A 19,261-nucleotide genomic window follows, 5' to 3' on the forward strand; every position below is an offset into this window, starting at 1 on the left:
TTGGGCAGCTGCCATTAGCTAACAGCCACCTGAATTGAACGTTCCGGGTTGGTCTGAAGATATTATTCACTCCCTTTCTGCAAGGGTATCTTTTTGCTAAGTTTAAATCTGCGGCTTAGGGGTTGGGGGTGTAGCTCAGTTTTGGCTTCGCATGGTTCCTCATCACGTGCTATATTTAGCCTAACTCTTTCCCTGTGAAAGAGTGGGAGAGCACCGAGAATTTTAAACCCCTGCCTGATAAATCCGCTTTTCTTTTAGCCTCTTATTTATGGCAGGAATGACAGAATCACTGCTCTGGTACCAGCCCCAACACTGCAGATAAATGGCTGTAATATTAGCTAGCACTTGGAAGGAAGAGACGGGATCAAAAATTAAAGGCCACTCAAAACTTAGAGTAATTTCTTTAAATTAAAAATTAAGGTGAAGCACAGTAATGTAGTAAAAATTAAAGTAAGTTCTGTAGTAGTAAAGTTCAGGACCAATCTGAACTTCAGAGTAAAACTACGGCTGCTCTTCTGGCCCTGGGCTGACTTGTCTAAGTGCATGAGATCCCAGCAGGCAGGCCCGGTCTGCGGGCAGGCCCCCCGGTCTGTGGGCAGGCCCCCCGTCTGTGGGCAGCCCCCCCCCGTCTGCGGGCAGCCCCCCGTCTGCGGGCAGCCCCCCGTCTGCGGGCAGCCCCCCCCCCGTCTGCGGGCAGCCCCCCCGTCTGCGGGCAGACCCCCCGTCTGCGGGCAGGCGCCCGGTCTTCGGGCAGGCCCCCCGTCTGGGGGCAGGTCCCCCGTCTGGGGGCAGGCCCCCCCCCCCCCGTCTGCGGGCAGGCCCCCCGTCTGCGGGCAGGCCCTGCAGGGAGGGAACGCAAGTGCTCTGGCCTTCAGGGCTTGCCTTCCTCCACCTTGAGCGGTTTTTCCTGGACACATGCAGACAGAAGTGACATGATGTGACAATCATCTGGACATCTGTGAGGCTCTCTCCTCACTGCCTGTGTTTCTCTTCTTCCCGGACTCCACCATGTCAGCGTTCTCTTACCTCTTCCCACTAGCTCAACCTCCCCCTTCCCCTGCTTCAAGTCACACGTTTCTCCTGACTTACACATCGTCTCCTCCACGCACACAAAGCCTATGCCTGTCTCTGCGTTGCTTCTTGGAAGGGACTAGATCCTGAGAGCAGTCTCCACGATGCCAGCGTCCTGGCTCTGTGCTTTGTTCTAGATTTTTCCCACCGGAAGAGAATGGCTGGCTACTGCTCGAGGAGCTGCTTCCTGTTCAGCTCAGCTGTACCTTCTTCCCACAGGAAGTCTGAGTAACCAGCACCAGCGCCTGGGATGGCAGGTGTGCAAGTGCTGATCCCTTCTCACCAGCGCAAAGCCAGACCGTGCAGACTGAGTGCAGCACCAGACAGGACATGTGCAAATAAAAACTCCATCGCTCTTCAAGAACAAAGGCCATGCCTCATTTCTGAACAACGGCAATGAAGCCTCCACAGAAAACTAGGCCGGGGCCTACTGTACACGTCTGACTTTATTTTAAATAAAGAATATATGAAGTCCTCACAAAGCAGGTTTTAAAAAAGGCATCTAATAAATTTATACAGTGAATAGTATGTCTTTATTCTATTTACAGTAAATTTGTTATAAATATAATACATTTTTGAAAAGCTTATTTTTAACTGGAGTAGATTTATATTTAAAACAGATCAACTTAATTGTTAGTTATAATAAAGAATATGATTTAATGACAAAAATCTTATTGTGAAATAGTGTGACAGTAAGAGATGAGCAAGGGAATAAAGTCAAACTCCTTCCAAAACTATGTTCAAAGCATCAGAAAAGCTTTTTTACAGTTATGTATAAGCCAGAGGACACCACACTGAAGTATGAGTGTCCACAACCGAAGTTCAAAACCCATCTCACAGGACTGTCTGGGGCAAGGCAGGACAATCTGTATTTAACACTCTCTAGAATTTCACAGTAAAGGTAAGTGGTAAATGGCTTAACAGGAGTATTACCAGCAAGGCCTTTCATTCCTCAAAACCACTCCTAAGAGTCACAACCATCCGTTAAGTTGCAACAGACTTGGACGTTTTTTTAAGACACGGCTTAAGGTGTATGGATACATTGAATTCTGTATTATAAGCATGTAAATTATTACCAGGTTTAAAAGGGGAAAAAAAAAGGGGGAGTCTAAGCATTCTCAGCCCAGCATACTGTGTCAGCTAAGTGCCAAGCCCCTGTGTTTTGCAGTGATCAGAGAACTTCCTGAACAAGTTGGGTATTTCAAACGCTGTTGTAAAACCAACTCCACAAAGTCAGACTGAGTCTGTGACTCTCGGCTGTCACGCGTTATTGATGATAATCAAAGCAGGCATGGAGTTCTGCTGACTTGTTTCAAATACTGTCACCTGGTCCGATAACTTGGCGAATACCCTTGGAGTTCCAAGGTTATAAACGCCTGTATGAACAAAGCATGCCTTCAGCTGCAAACTGTGCGTCTCTTGGCTTTTCAGCTGGAGTTTATACTGTGTCTGTCCAAGCCATGTGAATGATCCGTGAGTTTCCAATGCCTCTGGACTAAAGGAGGAAGGAAATGGTAAAAATGTAAACTTTTTCCTTTGAAGTGTTACATCTTTCTTTCATCAAATCCTTTTATGCCTAGGAATTCTTATGAAATTAATAACAATAACATTATCACTGAAATAATCAACCATGTGTTAATGGTTATTGCTGTTCTCTAAGAATAATACTAAGGTAGAGTATTTCATTTAATGCCTATATAATGGTATTTAGTAAACAATGGAGCATGATTTGAAACTGAGCTCTTAACCTCTTGGTGGTACACATATAAAAGCTGTGTGTAAAAGAATGTCCATGATATTAAACTTTATAAAACCACACAGTGAAAACAACGCAGTGCCTAACAACACAGCGTAATCTGGTGTGTGACACACAGACCGTCTACTGTGCTTGGACCTTAAGGATCACTGAGGTATACATGACAACCTACAGAGTATTCTTCAGGTGACTCGGTACCTGCACAGCCAGCAGGTATGATTCCCTGGACCTTGGCTGTAAGTCACCATACAGGGAACCGAACACAGAGCCCTCTACGAGAGCAGCAAGGGCTCTTAACCACTGAGACGTTTTTCCAACCCCAGATTTATTTCTAAAACAAAAATGTCTGAGACAAACCTACTGGCAGCTCTTGCAGTATAATGTAGACTCCCTTGTAAAGTATTATTTTCAAATCAGGGGGAAAAAACTTTCCATATTTAATAGCTCTGTAAACATTTCTTTGATGCCATATAAGCAAATCTCAAGCATGTTTGAGTTAACTTTATCCACATTAGGCAAGGATTTGCATAATTTCAAAACACTGAATTGCTTTAAAGGATACTGAAACTTTGGGCTACAAAATAACCATTCACAAAATAAATTCTTACCTTGTTGTTTTATGCCGGAGATCAACTATTACATCTACCTCAGCCTTAGAACAGTTAGAAAGTAAAAGGGTGACTGGCACTAAGCAAAGGCTGTGGAAGACAACAAACAAGGCCATTAGCCATACACACACTTTCCTGTCAGAAACAGGCTTCTTAAAATAACCCAAGGAGACTTAACAGAACACAGGTCTAAATAAAACTCAAGTAAGGGGGGAAAAAAGCTCAGTCACAAAATCATTCTAGGTAACTTATTTTGTAAATAAAACTCACTAGTAAACTCTCTCCATGATAAGTATCAGAACGTGCACGTCTATAAGCAGTTCTGCTAAGCTGAAGCGCTGTGTCTAGAGACACGCACGGCCCAGGGTGTGCTGGTGCTGTGCGCAGCCTGCATCAGCTCTTCCATTTCCACTACAGATGTGTAGATCACAGGAAAGCAGAAGCCCTGGAACTTACACTATGCCAGTCCAACCTGACCCTCTAATGCTCTAAGACTCAGACATCTGCGAGCCTCCTGCACCAGTGTGCAGCACCCCCTCTCCTCCTGCTGCCGTCCAACCTGCAGACTCTGCTGACATTATGGCCCACCAATATCAGACCTCTCTGGGGCATTTTAGACTGCTAGCCTTTTCTCTCCTAACTGTCCACGCCTGAGACATCACCTTCATCTGGTCTTCCTGCCTGCTTTTCTGCTCTTTTTCAACCTTCCCAGCAGTCCTCTCTTGTGGCTCATCGCTCTCTGCTTCCCTTCTGTCTCATCACATCCCTCCCTCCCCGCTCTACCAAGGACTTCCCCCAAATCCTGAACATCAGTTGTCACACATACACTAGTTCTAAGAAAATCCCACTCTATCTCATACCTGCAAATAAATGGACAACCTTTTCAAGTGTCATCAGATTTAGAACTTTTTATTTTAAACTTTGTTTATACATTAAAGTCGTTTATCAAAATTACAAATAAGTCATTCCTTATCAATATTTAGTTGGGGGTGTTAGTTTGCAAGACGGCTTACTAGGGAAAGGAGATTGCTGCCAAGCCTGACAGCCTGAGTTTGCTCCCTGAACCCCACATAGTAGAAGGGAAGAACTAACTCCTGAAGGCTGTCCTTTGACTTCCACATGAATGTCACGTAATGCATTCATACATACATACATACATACACACACACACGAACAATACACATAGATGAGAAAAGTGTTTAAAGGAATGATACAGTCTATCTGAGCTCTACTGTTAGTCATGCTGTAGGTTTGATCTGTGTCTAAACCAAAATGATACACATTTCTCCCTAGTTTTTGACTTTATGAAACACCTTACAACTCAAAGAGAAAACCTATGATACCTGAGAAGTGGCTGGGACAATGTCCATCCTCAGTAACACTCAAGGTGACAATGGGCGTGAGTGTGTGTGCAACACACCAATTATATAGTAAACACTATATACATGTGTGTGTGTGTGTGTGTGTGTGTGTGTATCTCACACATATAAAAGCTAAATCACTTAAGACTATTATTTTACATTTCTTTTGATGTGTGGGTTAATGCTGTTATCAAAACAATATGAATTTTTCAGAACAGGCATCTTGTATATGTACACAGGAACTGTTAACAGAAGTAACCCGCAAACCTTTTCTGATGAAATGGATGATGAAATGACTCCGGGTAGTGGAGACTTGTTTTAATGAGATTAGAAAGCTGCTCTACTGATGGTCTTGCAGAAACTGTAGTGTTTTCTGGCCTAAAAAACTTTAATAGTTCCATTTCTGGTGGCTCCTGAGAATAGACAAAAAGAGGATTAATAATGAAATGGTGTTTCAGTACAGTTACAGCATATGGACTTTTAAAAAAACAATGAAGACTGACAGCCTAATTTTGAAGGTTTCTTCTTTGCTATTATTTAAACGAACACCTGCTGTCCTTTGCAATATAACCTGGAATAAACATTAATTTCCACTTACCTACAATGCTACACATTAGCTCTATGATCTTATATGTAAATTCAGATTCCATAACTGATCATTTCAGTGGTTGCTATGATTCTTACCCAATAAAACTGCATAGTACTTAGGCTGTGGATATTCTATTATATTGCACCAGTTTTAATAGCTGAAGATTAAGAATAGACCCCCCCCCCCAAAAAAAATCCCACTTTGAAAATATACCGCTTTATTTCATAGATTTAGTGTTTCAAATATGTTTCAGGATATTTGATCACACGGTGATCCCTAAGATTGTGTTATTTACTGGAAAAACCTGTTTCTAGTTGTAGTGTGTCTCAGTCCTAGCACACACCTTTAATCCAAGAGCTGTCTGTAAACAGGATTTCTGTAATCCAAGAGTTTATTGTAAACAGGATCATATTGTATCATATTGTAAAATTGATCATATTGTAAATAAAGTCAACCATAGGTCAAGGGGCAGAACAAGCAACCAGTTGATAGAAGTGAACAGAGAAAATGCCATACAGAGTAAGAGGGGGTCAGGAGAACAGAGAGAAAGATGCACAGTACAAGGGACTGGAGACGGTGTGGGGAAGGAGAGCTTGCTTTTTCCGGTTGGAATACCAGCGAGGAGGAAGGTCAGCTGTGTGTCCTCTGCCTCTCTGAGCTAGCCAGCCTTCACCCCAGCACTCGGCTCCCCAGTCTTTATTGGTAAATTCAAACGTTTGACATTTTGTTAAAATATATTAATATATAGACATATATAAATAAATATATACACAACTATATTCCTTAAAGGCTACCATGTCCTGGGGAGACAGCTCAGCTGGCACACTGTCTGCCTGGTGTGCACGGGTTCAAGAACCTGCACTCCATAAACCAGGCACAGTGGCACCGTCGTAACCCAGCCCTTGGATGGTGGAGGCAGGAGAATCAGGAACTCAAGGTCAAGCTCAGCTACACAGCAGCAAGTCTGAGGCCAACCTAGGCTGACTGAATATGGGACTGAAGATTTCCTCCCTTCCTCCCTCCCTCCCTCCCTCCCTGGTTTTTGAGACAGGAAACTTTTCTTAAAGGAAGAAACTGAACGACAGCATCAAAATTACCTCACACCGGTCACAACCACAGCTCTACCTACTTCAGAGCGCAGCTGATTCTCCCTGAACGGTGCACAGAGTGCATATGAGGGCTAATGGAGAGTAACAGCAACACTGTCGCATACAAGCAACACAAGCCAGCATGCTCTCCTAAGCTGTGGACCTCACACTCGGTCCTGCAAGGCCTTGCAGCTCACCTTGCTTTCCTCCTCCCTCAGTCTTGGAACCAGTCAGTGTTCCAGTACTCACTGTTCTTTTGGTTGGAAAACAACCACAATGAGCTGAAACGGCCATGGACAATTGCAGAGCTGTCTATCATATGGACAGGTCTCACAAACGCAGCCCACCCTGACAGTAAACCCTGCAGGACACCGGCACACACTGGAGCCCGAAGCTCTGCTTTCCACTCCTAAGACTGCAGTTTAAATCAGAAGATGAAGAGCTGAGGAGGACTGGAGGAGCTGCTGTAGAGCAGCTAGGATCTTTTTCTTCACCCCAGGCTTTGGTTACAATGTAAAAAACTGTTTGTGACTACCTTTGATTTTAAAAGTTTAAAAAATGTATTATTAGGATAAAGAGATGCCTCAGGGATTAAGAACACTGCTCTTGGGGCTGGGGATTTAGCTCAGTGGTAGAGTGCTTACCTAGGAAGCACAAGGCCCTGGGTTCAGTCCCCAGCTCCGAAAAAAAAAGAACCAAAAAAAAAAAAAAAAAACACTGCTCTTCTAAAGGACCTGGTTCACAACCATCTATAACTCCACTTCCAGGATTCAATACCCTCTTCCTAAGTCTGTGGGCACTGTGTGCACATGGTGTTCATACATAGTCTATGAACATCAAGCATGCACACAGTACACAATCATACACGCAGGCAAAACATTTACCTTTAAAGTAAAACAGTACATATAACGAAATACTTTTACATGTATTACTAATTCAAGTCATCTGAAACGTATGACTTCTAAATTATACTGACAGCTTAGTGGTAGAGTGCGGACGGATCATGTGTGAGGCTCAGAGTTCAATCTTGAGCATAAAATAAATAAGTAACACTGAATGAATTTCTACATCTCACCCGTTAGGAGAAAAGATGTAGACAGGAGCCACAGAAGGATATCTAGACAAACATCTAAATAAGATGCACGTCTCTCACTCCGCACCAGACACCAGAGCAGAGACTGCACTCTGAGGCCAGCCAGAGCCATGGAACTCTCTCCTGTCTCAGAACATGGACGACAGAGGCAGAGGGGATGAGAGGTGAAGCACAGAGAGATCATGCGCATGAGGGAAGAACAACGATGTGCATACATGAAATCGTCACGACAGCTTCCCACAGCTGTCCTTACCTGTTTCTGAGAGTGTGAACAGGCTTCTTTGCCAACAGTGCGAACGACAACATGATGCTGGCCTTCTAAAATAAGCTGCTTGTTATCTTCCACAACGTATGCCTAGAAACGCAACCAACAGAATGTCACCTTTCAGTCACCCTAGAAACCTCAACCATCTCAATATCTGGAGCAAAGGAAAACGACACCTGGTATCTATCAATTATCAATAACCCCATGTCAGCATTTCAACCTTTATTTATCCACACCATAAAGAACCATCTGCTCCCCCTTCTCAATCTGTTTGGGCTTGTCTATAACTCAAGTGATCCAAGTATTTCAAATAGACAATTCTTGAGTATTTTTTCCTTGTTTTCAATAGACTTTCAAGAAACAACCCCAAAGAAGTGTGCCACAACATAGGCCTCTTTTGTGTGTGAACATGTACATGTGTGTGTGTGTGTGTGTGTGTGGGTGCCCCTGAGAGCCAGAGCTCCTCAGCCACCTCTGAGCCCAGAGCTGCCTGACAGGCTGCCCTCAGGGAAATGCAGGGACCCACCTCTCTGCCTTGCCCTACTATTGCAGATGCAGGCCAGTGCCAGCTTTTACCTGGGCTCTGGAATCTGAACTCAGGTCCTATGTTGCCCAGCACCTTCACCCTCCTGAGCCATCACCACAGGCCCAGGAAGGCTGCTTTCTAATGGCAGTATCAGTTAAAGACCAAGAAGTGACATATAAGCTTCTTTACTCTACTGCCAAAATGCAGGTGACTATACCTAAATCCTGTGGCCATGCCTTGTCAGACTGTGTAGGCCACGGTGGCCTCAAACCTGTGATTCGGTCTACACTGAGTGCTAGCGTAGGTGTGTGCCAGCATAGGTGTGTGCCAGCATGCCCACTTTAATCCACACACTTTCTTTTGTTTTCAGTCACTTTTTCCAAGATAGGGTCCTACTGCATATTACACAGGGGAGTGGAATCTACTATGTAGCTCAGGCTGGAATCAAACTTAAGCCTTCTGAATGCTAGAGTGACTGGCGCATGGTGCATGGCACCATATCTGGCTACACTACACCTTTTAAAAAAGGCCTTTTTCCTACTGGTAAATAGTAAATTGAATTAATCTACTTTAAAATATCTGCTCCAACTTAAAATTTTTCTGTCTCTTTAATCGACTCTGTTCTAGAGAAATACTTGTCAATAAATGTATCAGAGCCAATCAGTGTATGGCTCTGATTTACCATATTGCCACATTATATAATATACGAGATTTATCTGTATGTCTCTGCACTGTATGCATGACTGGTAACTGAGGAAGCTGGAAGAGAATGTTGGATGCCCTGGGTCTGGAGCTAGTAGGCACCCTGTGGTTTGTGGGAATTAAACCTGGGTCCTCTGCAGAACAGCCCAATACTCTTAACTGCTGAGCCATCTCTCCAGCCCTGACTTACTTATTTTTAATAAGCCCAATTTTCTCTAGACTGCATCAGAATGCTCCAAGAATCTCAATGCTTGAGTAGGCTCCATCTCTGTACTCACTGACCGGTGACAGCTTGTCATGTGGGGGTCACACTGAGTACTCCTATCCTAAGTCAGCTCAGAACTCGGAAGTCAGTCAGCTGAACGGCTGCTGGCTTAACCTTACAGAGTTCACTGACTGAGCCTTGGACAATGTTTGACATCTTTTACGTAGAGACTTCCAGGCCAATCTGAGTTATACATGGAGTCCCTGTCTCAAAACCAAACCAAACAATTTGAGTTTGGTGCTGAACAGTGTTTGCTTCACAAACCCTCCTGTTCCTAAGCATGGTAAGATTCCCACAATGAAGGTGACCTCACGAGCTCTGGGTAGCTAGGCAGGTGTGATCACACATTCCTGGAATCCCAGAAGGTGGGGGTGTGAAAGGATCAGGAGGGCAAGGGCCAACACTGATTACATAAGATCCTGAGAGAAAAGTAAAAACCAAAAACAGAAGGGGATGAAAAATTTTAAATTCTCTTTACTTTATAAACATTTTCTCAACTCAGTGTAAATGCGGCTCCAGGTACAAACTACCACCAAGCTCTATACACTCAACCTCTACTTTGCAACAGGGATCGCACATCTTCCTTTACATGTGATCAGTGGGCCGTTTTGGGAAAAGTAAAAATCTCTTCTCAACCAAGGTCACTGTGGACTACAGTTGAGTACAGATTATAGCATGTATTACTCAAAATCTTACTTTAAATGCACCAAGGGGCACTCAAGAGCTTATGATTTCAAGCTAATACATAACAACACGCAAGTAGTTGTTTTTAACATAAAACATGTTCTGCATGCAATTAATATATGCAACTTATTTAAGCAATGTCTCATATGAAATGTGTGCAAAGTCAGCATGTTTGCAAAAAGATAAACTATTTCCAAGTACCAATAAGTTAATAAAGAAAAAAAGATGAAAAGGGGGAAAGGCACACAAAAAGATGGGAGCACAGGCAGCAACCAGTGTGTGGCTGCTGGAACCAGGAACCTGAGCGCCCACAGACTCCGAGCAATGCCCTTCACAGTGCCTGGAAATGCTCACGGCAGAGAGACGAGAGGCCCTGCTCTTAGACTGCATGTCCACAGTATTCTTGGTGACACAAAGAAACCACACTGACCGAGAGGAGAGAGCCGTTTGCTCTTACTCAGTTGTTTTCTTTAGACAAACACATTAAAAAGTCATTGTAGAGCTACTAAAAGTTACAAAATAATTTGAATAATGAAAGTGAAAATTTTAATTAAAAAATATGAGTACAGAGTTGCTCTCCAGTTTGAAAATATCTAGACCTGAATGTAGTAATGCAATCTTTAATCCCAGAAAGATCTATTTCTGTAAATTCAAGTCCAGCCTGGTCTATATAACAAGTTCTAGGCTATCGGAGCTACATATTGAATCCCTGTCTCAAAAACAACGGAGGAAGAGAGGGAGGGAGGAAAAGGGAGAAAAGGGAGGAAAGGAGGGAAGGAGGGAGAGAGGGAGGGCGAGGAAGGGAGGGAGGATGGGTGGGTGGGTGACTATCCAGCCTCGGTGTGATGAAATACACCTATATTTCCAGCACTCACTAAGTTAAAACAAGAGTACAGGGTTTGAAGCCCATCTGTGCTAGACAGAAAGCCCTGGTCTCAAAATGTAAAATGGAAATAAAGAAGACGTAAACGTCTTTAAGCTGGCCTACTGCCAACACAGTGTACCACCTTCCACAGGACGACAATGCTCAGGTCCACCTCACTGCACTTCTCAATCAGCCTGACAGCACCCTCTGAGGCATTTTTCTCGGGATAGGCGGGAAGCTGGTCTTGTGTTCTTCTCAACTCTGAGGATAAACTTCGGTAAAAGAAATCTGCACATGGACTTGCTGAACTTATTATCTGTTGAAAGAAAAAAAATCACTTGTCTACATTAATGTTTTAACGAAATGCACTGTCAAAACTTACCGTCACGCATTCATGTACTCTGCCAAAATTTACAATTCTAAAATTCATATATACTCCAAGTTCATTTATTAATTTCTTGTCTGTGCAGCTGAATAGGGAAGGCCATTTAGTGCCAATTACTCAGATGGTAATTGCTTAAAAGGTGTTATACCAAAACCGTCTATGCTCCCTTGATTTTCCAGGTGTCCAGGGAAGATAAAGAAAATTTTACAATTTTACACAACAAAACGTGCTCTTCATTCTATTTAATACCTAGAAACACCAGTCACATTCTTGAATTACACCAAAACTCATTTTCATTGTTTTTGTTGCTAAATACTTTTGTGCATGAGTACTCTTTGAGGTGTTTGGCTGAATTAAGGAGAAACTTATGAGGATACTCTTTGGGAACATGTAATGAAACAATACAGATAACCATTGGCATCAACTTGCCCTCTGTTTTCACTTGAATGAGATAATGTGAGAAAATATTCTGATCTATATGATTTCTCTTAACAGAACACCCTCTCGTAGTAAAATCTCTACGTTACAGTTTTATGAATTACTATGCATATATCACTTAGATTAAAGTTTCACAATACAAAATAAGTATTAAATGTTAACAAATCCATACTGAGTTGGAGAGATGGCTCAACTGTTAAAGGGTAGGCACACAGCCAAAAATACAAGTCAGTTCCTAGCACCTGCTCCACTTACAAAACCAACCAACCAAACCAACCAAAAAGGCATGAATTTTTTTTTCCCCTTCTGATGAATTTTTTTCTGGTAAAATATCACCATCATAGTTTTCTCCTTAATCTGTAGTACTTGGTGTTATTTAATCAAATACTTCAAAAAAGAGTCTGTTTCTGCTTTCTTCACTGATCATATACAGTATTAGTTAACAACAAATGCAATAAAAGTTGTAACTTTAATGTAATTTAAGGCTCCTACTGATGCTTCTAGAAACTTGAATTCTTTTAAACTAAAGAGTGACCACCCGGTGTGGTGGTCTGGGCCAGTAATCCCAGCACAAGCAACTCAGCGAGACCCTTCTCAAAGAAAGAGTGGGCTGGAGATGTGGCTCAGTGATGGCTTAGTTTAGCATATAGAATGCCCTGGGTTCAACCCCCAGAATCACAAAAAACAAAAACAAATTAAAAAAGAAAAAGAAAAGAGGAAAGCATACAAGTGTAAACCTGAAACAGTGCTAATTCTAACATTTCAAGTCACACATGATCTTGGGCCTTTGTAGCTTTGAGACACTCCTTAAACAGCTGCTTTCTCAAATACTGTCACAGAAGGTGAGTTACGTGATAACTCTTCATCAGAGAAATGGAATACTTTAGAGGTGTATGGAATTGTTAAAGAGCATCAAGAAGCATTTCATAAACAGCACTGCCATTTATGGTGACAGTGTGGCTCACTAGACATCCACTCCAGATAACAGCAGGGCTGGTTAAAAATGCATAGGACCAGTAGATGGTTCAACAGTAAAAACACTTGTCACACAAGCTAGATGACCTGAAGTGGCTCTCTAGAGCCCATCTTAATCCCAGCATCCTTATGGAAAATAAAGGTCCAGAAAGGAGCTGTCCAAACCCTGTAGGCCCCCTAGTCTAGGAACATACAGAGTGCAGCAGACACAAGGGAGAGCCTGTCTCAACAAAGGGAAAGAGAACTGACTCCTAAAAGTGGTCCAGTCTCTGACCTCCACACATCCACACATGCACACAAGCCTGTGTATGTGATCACACACGAAATTAAAATAAACAAAATGTTAATGCAGTTTGTCCAGGCTAGGGATATAGCTCAGCTGGTAGAGTGAGGACCTAGCACACCCAAAGCTCTGGGTTCAAGCCCCAGCTCCACATGGAAAGTCAGAGAAGATCGCACAGGACTGCAGCCCCACCTGGCACGGTCACATAGTTGTGCTTGTTTGAATATGCATGGCCCAGTGAGTGGCACTATTAGGTGTGGCCTTATTAGAGGAAATGTGTCGCCGTGAGGGTAAACTTTGAGAGACCTTTCTCCTGGAAAGCCAGTCTTCTCCTGTTTGCCTTTGGAACAAGATGTACAAGTCTCAGCTCCTCTAGCACCATGGCTGCCTACATGCAGGCCCAGCACTCAGGAGTAGAGAGTTGAGGATGAGGTCAAGGCCATCCCTGGCTGTATCAGGAGTGGGAAGCCAGGCTGGACTACAGGACACGGTGTCTTCAAGAAAAATTTTAAAAACTAGTTTCAAACTCTATCGCAGACCATAATCATAAAGGAGCTTCAGAAGTAGAGAAGAACAGTCTTTATCCTAAAAATAATTCTCTATATCTTGATGTTCAAACCTAAGGTCTAAACATGGAGCCACCACAGCTATCACTCAGGAACTGACAACCACATAGAACCTGAGCTTCCACGACAGTCCTGACAGCATAATGGCGTCCCCAGTGCATACTTCTTAACGTTTGAAAAGCACTATTCCAGGTGACCCATACACATTACATGTTCAAGTGTTATGAAAACCTTTCCAACGCCAAGACAGCCTATGCACCCAATGTTTCCAGGTCCTGGAACCATGTGATATGCCCAAAATTGAAGGTGACAGCATGAGAAAAGAATTTTTTTTTTTTTGGTTCTTTTTTTCGGAGCTGGGGACCGAACCCAGGGCCTTGCGCTTCCTAGGTAAGCGCTCTACCACTGAGCTAAATCCCCAGCCCCGAGAAAAGAATTTTAAGTAGATTTAAAAACAAGGGTTCTAGTCAATAAGCTGTACTATGGCCACTTTCCTAAACACAACAGTTTCCTCAAGTAATTACAGCTTTTCTAAAATCTCGATTACTGTGCCTATCTTGTTGGATATTTCCTAAAGAAGTGAACTTATGTAAGTAAAGTGGTGTAGTTCATCCACACAACATGCTTAGATTATCTCATGGATTAAAGGTGGGTGTAAAACTCAATAAAGTTCAGATGCTCACTTTTCAGACACAGTTCTTAGTGATGCTACAGTTTTTTCAAAATAGATACGTGAAAACTAAATTCTTTATATCAACTATTACCGTGCATCATTGCATACCTGTTCATTTCCAAAGATGATATCTGCAAAAGTGTATTTTTCTGAGGACTGTTTATCACCTTAAAAAAAAAAAAACACACACACACACACACAGAGGAAAGACAATTAATCACATCACTGCGGTAAGATATAAAATGGACATTTAAGAAAGCCTAAGAGTAAAACCACCTCACCTTCCTTTTGTTTACATCTTACTGCCTTGAAGCAAAACTTTCCCTTCTCTCTACTGGCAAGTTTGGCATCTGGGAATAAAAATGTTTCTCGGGTTAAAACACATGCAAAGCCCAATTCATTATTCAGACTTCCTTGGTCAAAACAGAAAGCAAACAATAAATATAAAAACCGTCTCATTTGGCTCAGTGTAGTGATGTATGCCTTTAATCTTACCACCCAAGAAGCAGAAATTTAAAAAGAAAAAAAGAAAAGAATAAGAAATAGTCAGATCTCTGAATTTGAGGCTAACCTAATTTACAGGCTATGTTCCAAGAGAGCCAGGGCAATAAAGAGAAGCTTTGTCTCCAAAAACAAACAAACAAACAAACAAACAAACAAACGGATCATTAACCACTTGGAAAGGTTAAAAGGTTGAAATTTAGAATCTAAGGACACACAGGCATATGTGACTGATTGTCTGTACGTTTGACATTTGACATCCTAAGCAGAAGGTCAAAAGGTTAGAACTTAGGCTCTGGGCCCACGATCTTACCAGTAGACCATATATATCCTTTCAGTATTTTTCAGTCACTTCCTTTTGGTAGTTGTCCACATCTATGACTTATACAAATTATATTCTGTCATGGTTTATTTTCCACCACTGTATCTGTCCTTTAAAAGATGCTCATATAGGGCCAGAGAGATGGGGTTCAATGGGTAAGGTGCTTGCTACCAAGCTGATGACCTGAGTTTAAACTGGCATCCCACATGGCGGAAGAGACTGATTCCCTTCAGTTGTCCTTTGACCTCCATATGTCTGTGTACTGTGGAAAATGCATGTGCACATGAACACAGACATAAACACAAAAATAAGTAAAAAAAAATGCTGATCTATTTTACCATCATGAAAATCTGTACGAGTGGCAGCATAAGTTACACTGAAGCCACAATAACTTTTCTGCAGTAAACATGAATATGTTGTGTACTCAGAATGTACAGATTTTCCCATTTGTTGAGTTAATTCCTACTCTTCAATGTGAAATGTCTCCACGGCTAGTGTGTCTGAACAAGTGGTCCACAGCTAGTGGTGCCTTGCTGGTGGAAGAGGTCACTGAGGGCAAGCTTTGAGAGCTCATGCCTAGCCACATTTCCTATGTGCTCTCTTCACTTCCTGATGAGACAGGCAATGTGACCACTTGTCATGCTCCTGTCACATGCCTTCACTGAAAGGAAGCTGTATCCAAAACAAACCCTTCTTCCCTCAAGTGACTTCTTCACATATCTGATCACAGCAACAAGAAGGCAACTGACACTGACATTTCCCCTAATAAAACTCAGTGTGGGGCTGGAGAGGTGGCTCAGTGGTTATGAGCACTGACTTCTCTTCTGGAGGTCATGGGTTCAAATCCCAGCAACCACATGGTGGCTCACAACCATCTGTAATGAGATCTGATGCCCTCTTCTGGTGGGTCTGAAGACAGCTACAGTGTACTCATACATAATAAATAAATAAAATCTTTAAGAAAAAGAATTGCTGGAGGAAATTTAGAAAGAAATAAACACCCTCAAGTGTGAGGCTCGGGGCACAGACCTCTGTTTTCGGAGATGTTCACGGATCTGTGTAGCTGCCAGTGCTTGCTGCTACTTGACACCTGCACCATGTGGAACTCCTTAACTCCCGCTTCACTCTGTCAAAGACACACAGTCACTGAAGGGTAAGAGCACTGAGTTAAAATACTCCACTGAGGACAAAAGCTGATGCTTCTCAAATCGACCAACAGTAACATTAGAGGGCAGTTCCTGTATAAGGCCCCCCAGTACAGGAGGAAAAAAAAAAAAAAAGAGCAAACCCCTTGGATTCAGGGGCTGGAGGGATGGATCGATGGTGAAGAGCTTCCAGAAGACCTGTTTCTAGTAGTACTTAATAATCAAATTATCAGAGCGATAATCTGACATTAGAAATTACCAACATTTTCTTATTCAAATAGTGAACATAATCTCATAAAATCACCAACATTTCAACAAAATAAATCTCAATGTTTCTTAAAATGTGGTTTTACAGATTTATGAAACTAAAAGCCAGCATTACAGAACGTGTAACATTTGATAAGTATCTGAACTGATCGGCTTGAGACGCCGTCAGCTTTATAATCGCATCTTTTTGATATTTAGAGTATACAGACAGAAATGTCTGAAGGGACTGGTGCTGTCAGAACATGTGAGCACAGTATTAGGTAATATGGAAAATGAAATCCACACAGATCCACACACTCCATTACCTCTGTGACTACCTCACAGACCACCACACCTGACATTAATGTATCATACTATTACCATAAAATCCCTTCGCAAAAGCCACTCAAGAATTTTAAGATGTTTTCATATTAGCACATGTGTACAGTTCTAAATTCATACTTATGCCAAACCCCAAACATTTCTAAATAGACTTTAAAACAAAATTCAGGTTTAAAATAACTTACAGTATTGGTATTTTCTACATCCACGAAGACTAGCATATTGCCGCCCCTGCCTTCTTCGTCTTCAAGGGAATTACTTCTACAAACAGTCGCTCGCACGTTCAAAGACCGGCTAGTGCAAATAACTGCAGTGTGTCTTAATATTCTGTGTCTGAAGATTAAAAACACAGCAAACTGCCTCTAAGATTCTCTCCTTATGTTACAAATCTCTAATTTTAAATAAAGACCAGAAACACAATAATTTCCAGGATTGCATATAACCAGAAAAACAAAGAATACAATGAGGTAAAACTATAGTTAGACTTTAGTTTAGTTTAGTTGTTTATTCTCAATTTGGAAGAAACTCACAGTATTTCTGGCTCTAGGCTTTTCTCCGGCTAGTCAAATTCAACCATATCAACAATTACATTTTCTCTCTTAAAAGGGGTCCCAAAGATGTCCCCGAAGATCTCTGAATGTTTGAGGCCAACCTGGTCTACAGTGAGTTCCAGGCTAGCCAAGGCAACACAGTGAGATCCTGTCTCAGAATAAATATATAGGTCTCAAAATTAAAACTACCAAACCGAATCACATTTTTTTAAAAATTTGTGTGTGCATACCACATATGTACATATGAATATCCACAGAGGACAGAAGAAGGCATCAGATCACCTAGAACTTGACTGCACACAGTTGGGATGCACACCCAATTAGATGCTGAGAACAAAATATGAGTCCTCTGGAAGACCATCAAGAGCTCTTAACCACCCAGCCTCAACTCCCCCGGCCTCAAACCTCAAATTTTAACTTGGTACTCAAAGCTGTACATTTCAAATATAATTTTTGTTTTATGCCAAAGTCAGGGAAGCCTACAGTCCTGATCTTGCCTTCACCCTGATTATAGGCACGTGCTACCACACTGAAACTACTTGACTTCTTTCCCACAATTTAGTTCCTGTTCTCTAACTGGTGAGCTGTTGTTCATAGACAAAGCTGATTCCTATCTACTTGGTACCATGCTGTGAAACCTTCCTGCCCTCTGAAGCTCCTGTCACTACCACAGAATTAAAGCTTCTTTGGCCAGAGGACTCGGCCTGTGTCTGTCATCTTAAGGAGTGTTCACATCACTAATGACCTAAAAATGTACCATCACTTCAAGTATTTTCCTGTTTTTGTCCTTATGCTATTACACAACATTTAGATATTCTACAGCATAAAAATGTTAATTTTATAAAGATGGCAGTGGCATTAGAATTCTGCTGTGCAACATGCAGGCCTGATGCACCAATCAGGGAGGCTGCACTCTTGAAGTGATCATTCACTAGACGCCAATGTTCATACATTTCTCATATATGCCAAAATCAAGTTCTTACAAAAGAACAGCCGTATGGGAGGGGGCTTCGTATACAAATGATACAGCACTTAAGTCTATCAAAGAATCAGTAAGCTTATAAACTAAAAATTGTTTTTTCATTTTCTGTATTGAAAAATTTCATGTAGTTATTTTTTTACATTCTTATCTACCTAGAATTAAGTTATAATTATAACAAGTTTAGATATAGACATCATGAATAATTTAGAAGATGATTACTTCTTAGTACCCAATGATATATATATGTACCAAATATGTAATAATTATAACAAGTATCAAATATGTACTCTAATGTATATACTAACTATTAAGGATCTTACACTTTAAAAGTTTTAAATTACCTACCGTTTTTTGGGCTGCTTTTTAACACTTTCATAGTAAAATAAAAAGTTAATTTCATGGACACCTTCTTCGTCTGGCCCACGAAGCCACATTGGCAGCTGGACAGAAGCTCCAGGGAGTAGCACAGAGTCAGGAAGGGGGACAGGAATGGCCTCCAGCTGCTGTCCTGTGCCAGTTCCGAAGTCCACAGATGATGCTGTTGACACAAATGCTGTCCCCAAGGAGGGGGACGCTGTCACAACCGTCTTATAGGCACTGCAGTTCTCAGATGTGGAGGGGCTCAGCGGTGTTAGAGCAGCAGTATTGCCACCAAAAGTGAAGAACTCGGGACGTTTAGATACCACTTTCAATGCAGTCAGAGGACATTGGCTGACATTGACAAACTCTACATATGCTTTTCGGATTTCTCCACAGAGGAGACCTGTAGGAAAATGTATAAAGAACACCTGCATTGGAGGAAAAACATTATTACACTGTTAAAAATTCTGAGCTCCAATGAGCAACGCTGTAAGACACTGCGTTTCTTTCTAAAAGAACAAGTCATTTCACAGCTTTCCTTTGGACAAGCATCTAATGTTAGTTTGCTACTTAAATTTTAAATTCTGAATTTTAAATACAAGAATGAGATGATTTTTCA

At 41.9% G+C, this 19,261-nt stretch overlaps 1 protein-coding gene and 1 long non-coding RNA gene across 10 annotated transcripts in view; one reads left to right on the plus strand and one right to left on the minus strand.

Moving 5' to 3' along the window:
- The window catches only part of LOC147999678 (uncharacterized), a 37,750-nt gene extending 35,859 nt beyond the window's left edge, over positions 1 to 1,891 (plus strand). The window contains exon 2 of the long non-coding RNA XR_015642802.1: positions 1,209 to 1,891. This is a non-coding gene — a long non-coding RNA (uncharacterized LOC147999678). The remainder of the gene's footprint in view (positions 1 to 1,208) is intronic.
- Trappc8 (trafficking protein particle complex subunit 8) overlaps positions 1,500 to 19,261 on the minus strand; it is a 76,394-nt gene continuing 58,632 nt past the window's right edge. For 6 of the 9 annotated variants that reach the window (NM_001437437.1, NM_001106160.2, XM_087592580.1 and 3 more), the window contains 10 exon segments: positions 1,500 to 2,566; positions 3,436 to 3,525; positions 5,064 to 5,209; positions 7,820 to 7,921; positions 11,016 to 11,189; positions 14,302 to 14,360; positions 14,475 to 14,543; positions 16,046 to 16,142; positions 16,935 to 17,082; positions 18,628 to 19,070. In NM_001437437.1, coding sequence (NP_001424366.1) covers positions 2,332 to 2,566; positions 3,436 to 3,525; positions 5,064 to 5,209; positions 7,820 to 7,921; positions 11,016 to 11,189; positions 14,302 to 14,360; positions 14,475 to 14,543; positions 16,046 to 16,142; positions 16,935 to 17,082; positions 18,628 to 19,070 — 1,563 coding nt within the window. In that variant the 3' untranslated portion in view covers positions 1,500 to 2,331. 9 annotated transcript variants of the gene reach the window in all.

This window comes from Rattus norvegicus, chromosome 18 (assembly GCF_021556685.1).
Source record: "Rattus norvegicus strain SHRSP/BbbUtx chromosome 18, alternate assembly SHRSP_T2T, whole genome shotgun sequence".
Taxonomy (NCBI): domain Eukaryota; kingdom Metazoa; phylum Chordata; class Mammalia; order Rodentia; family Muridae; genus Rattus; species Rattus norvegicus.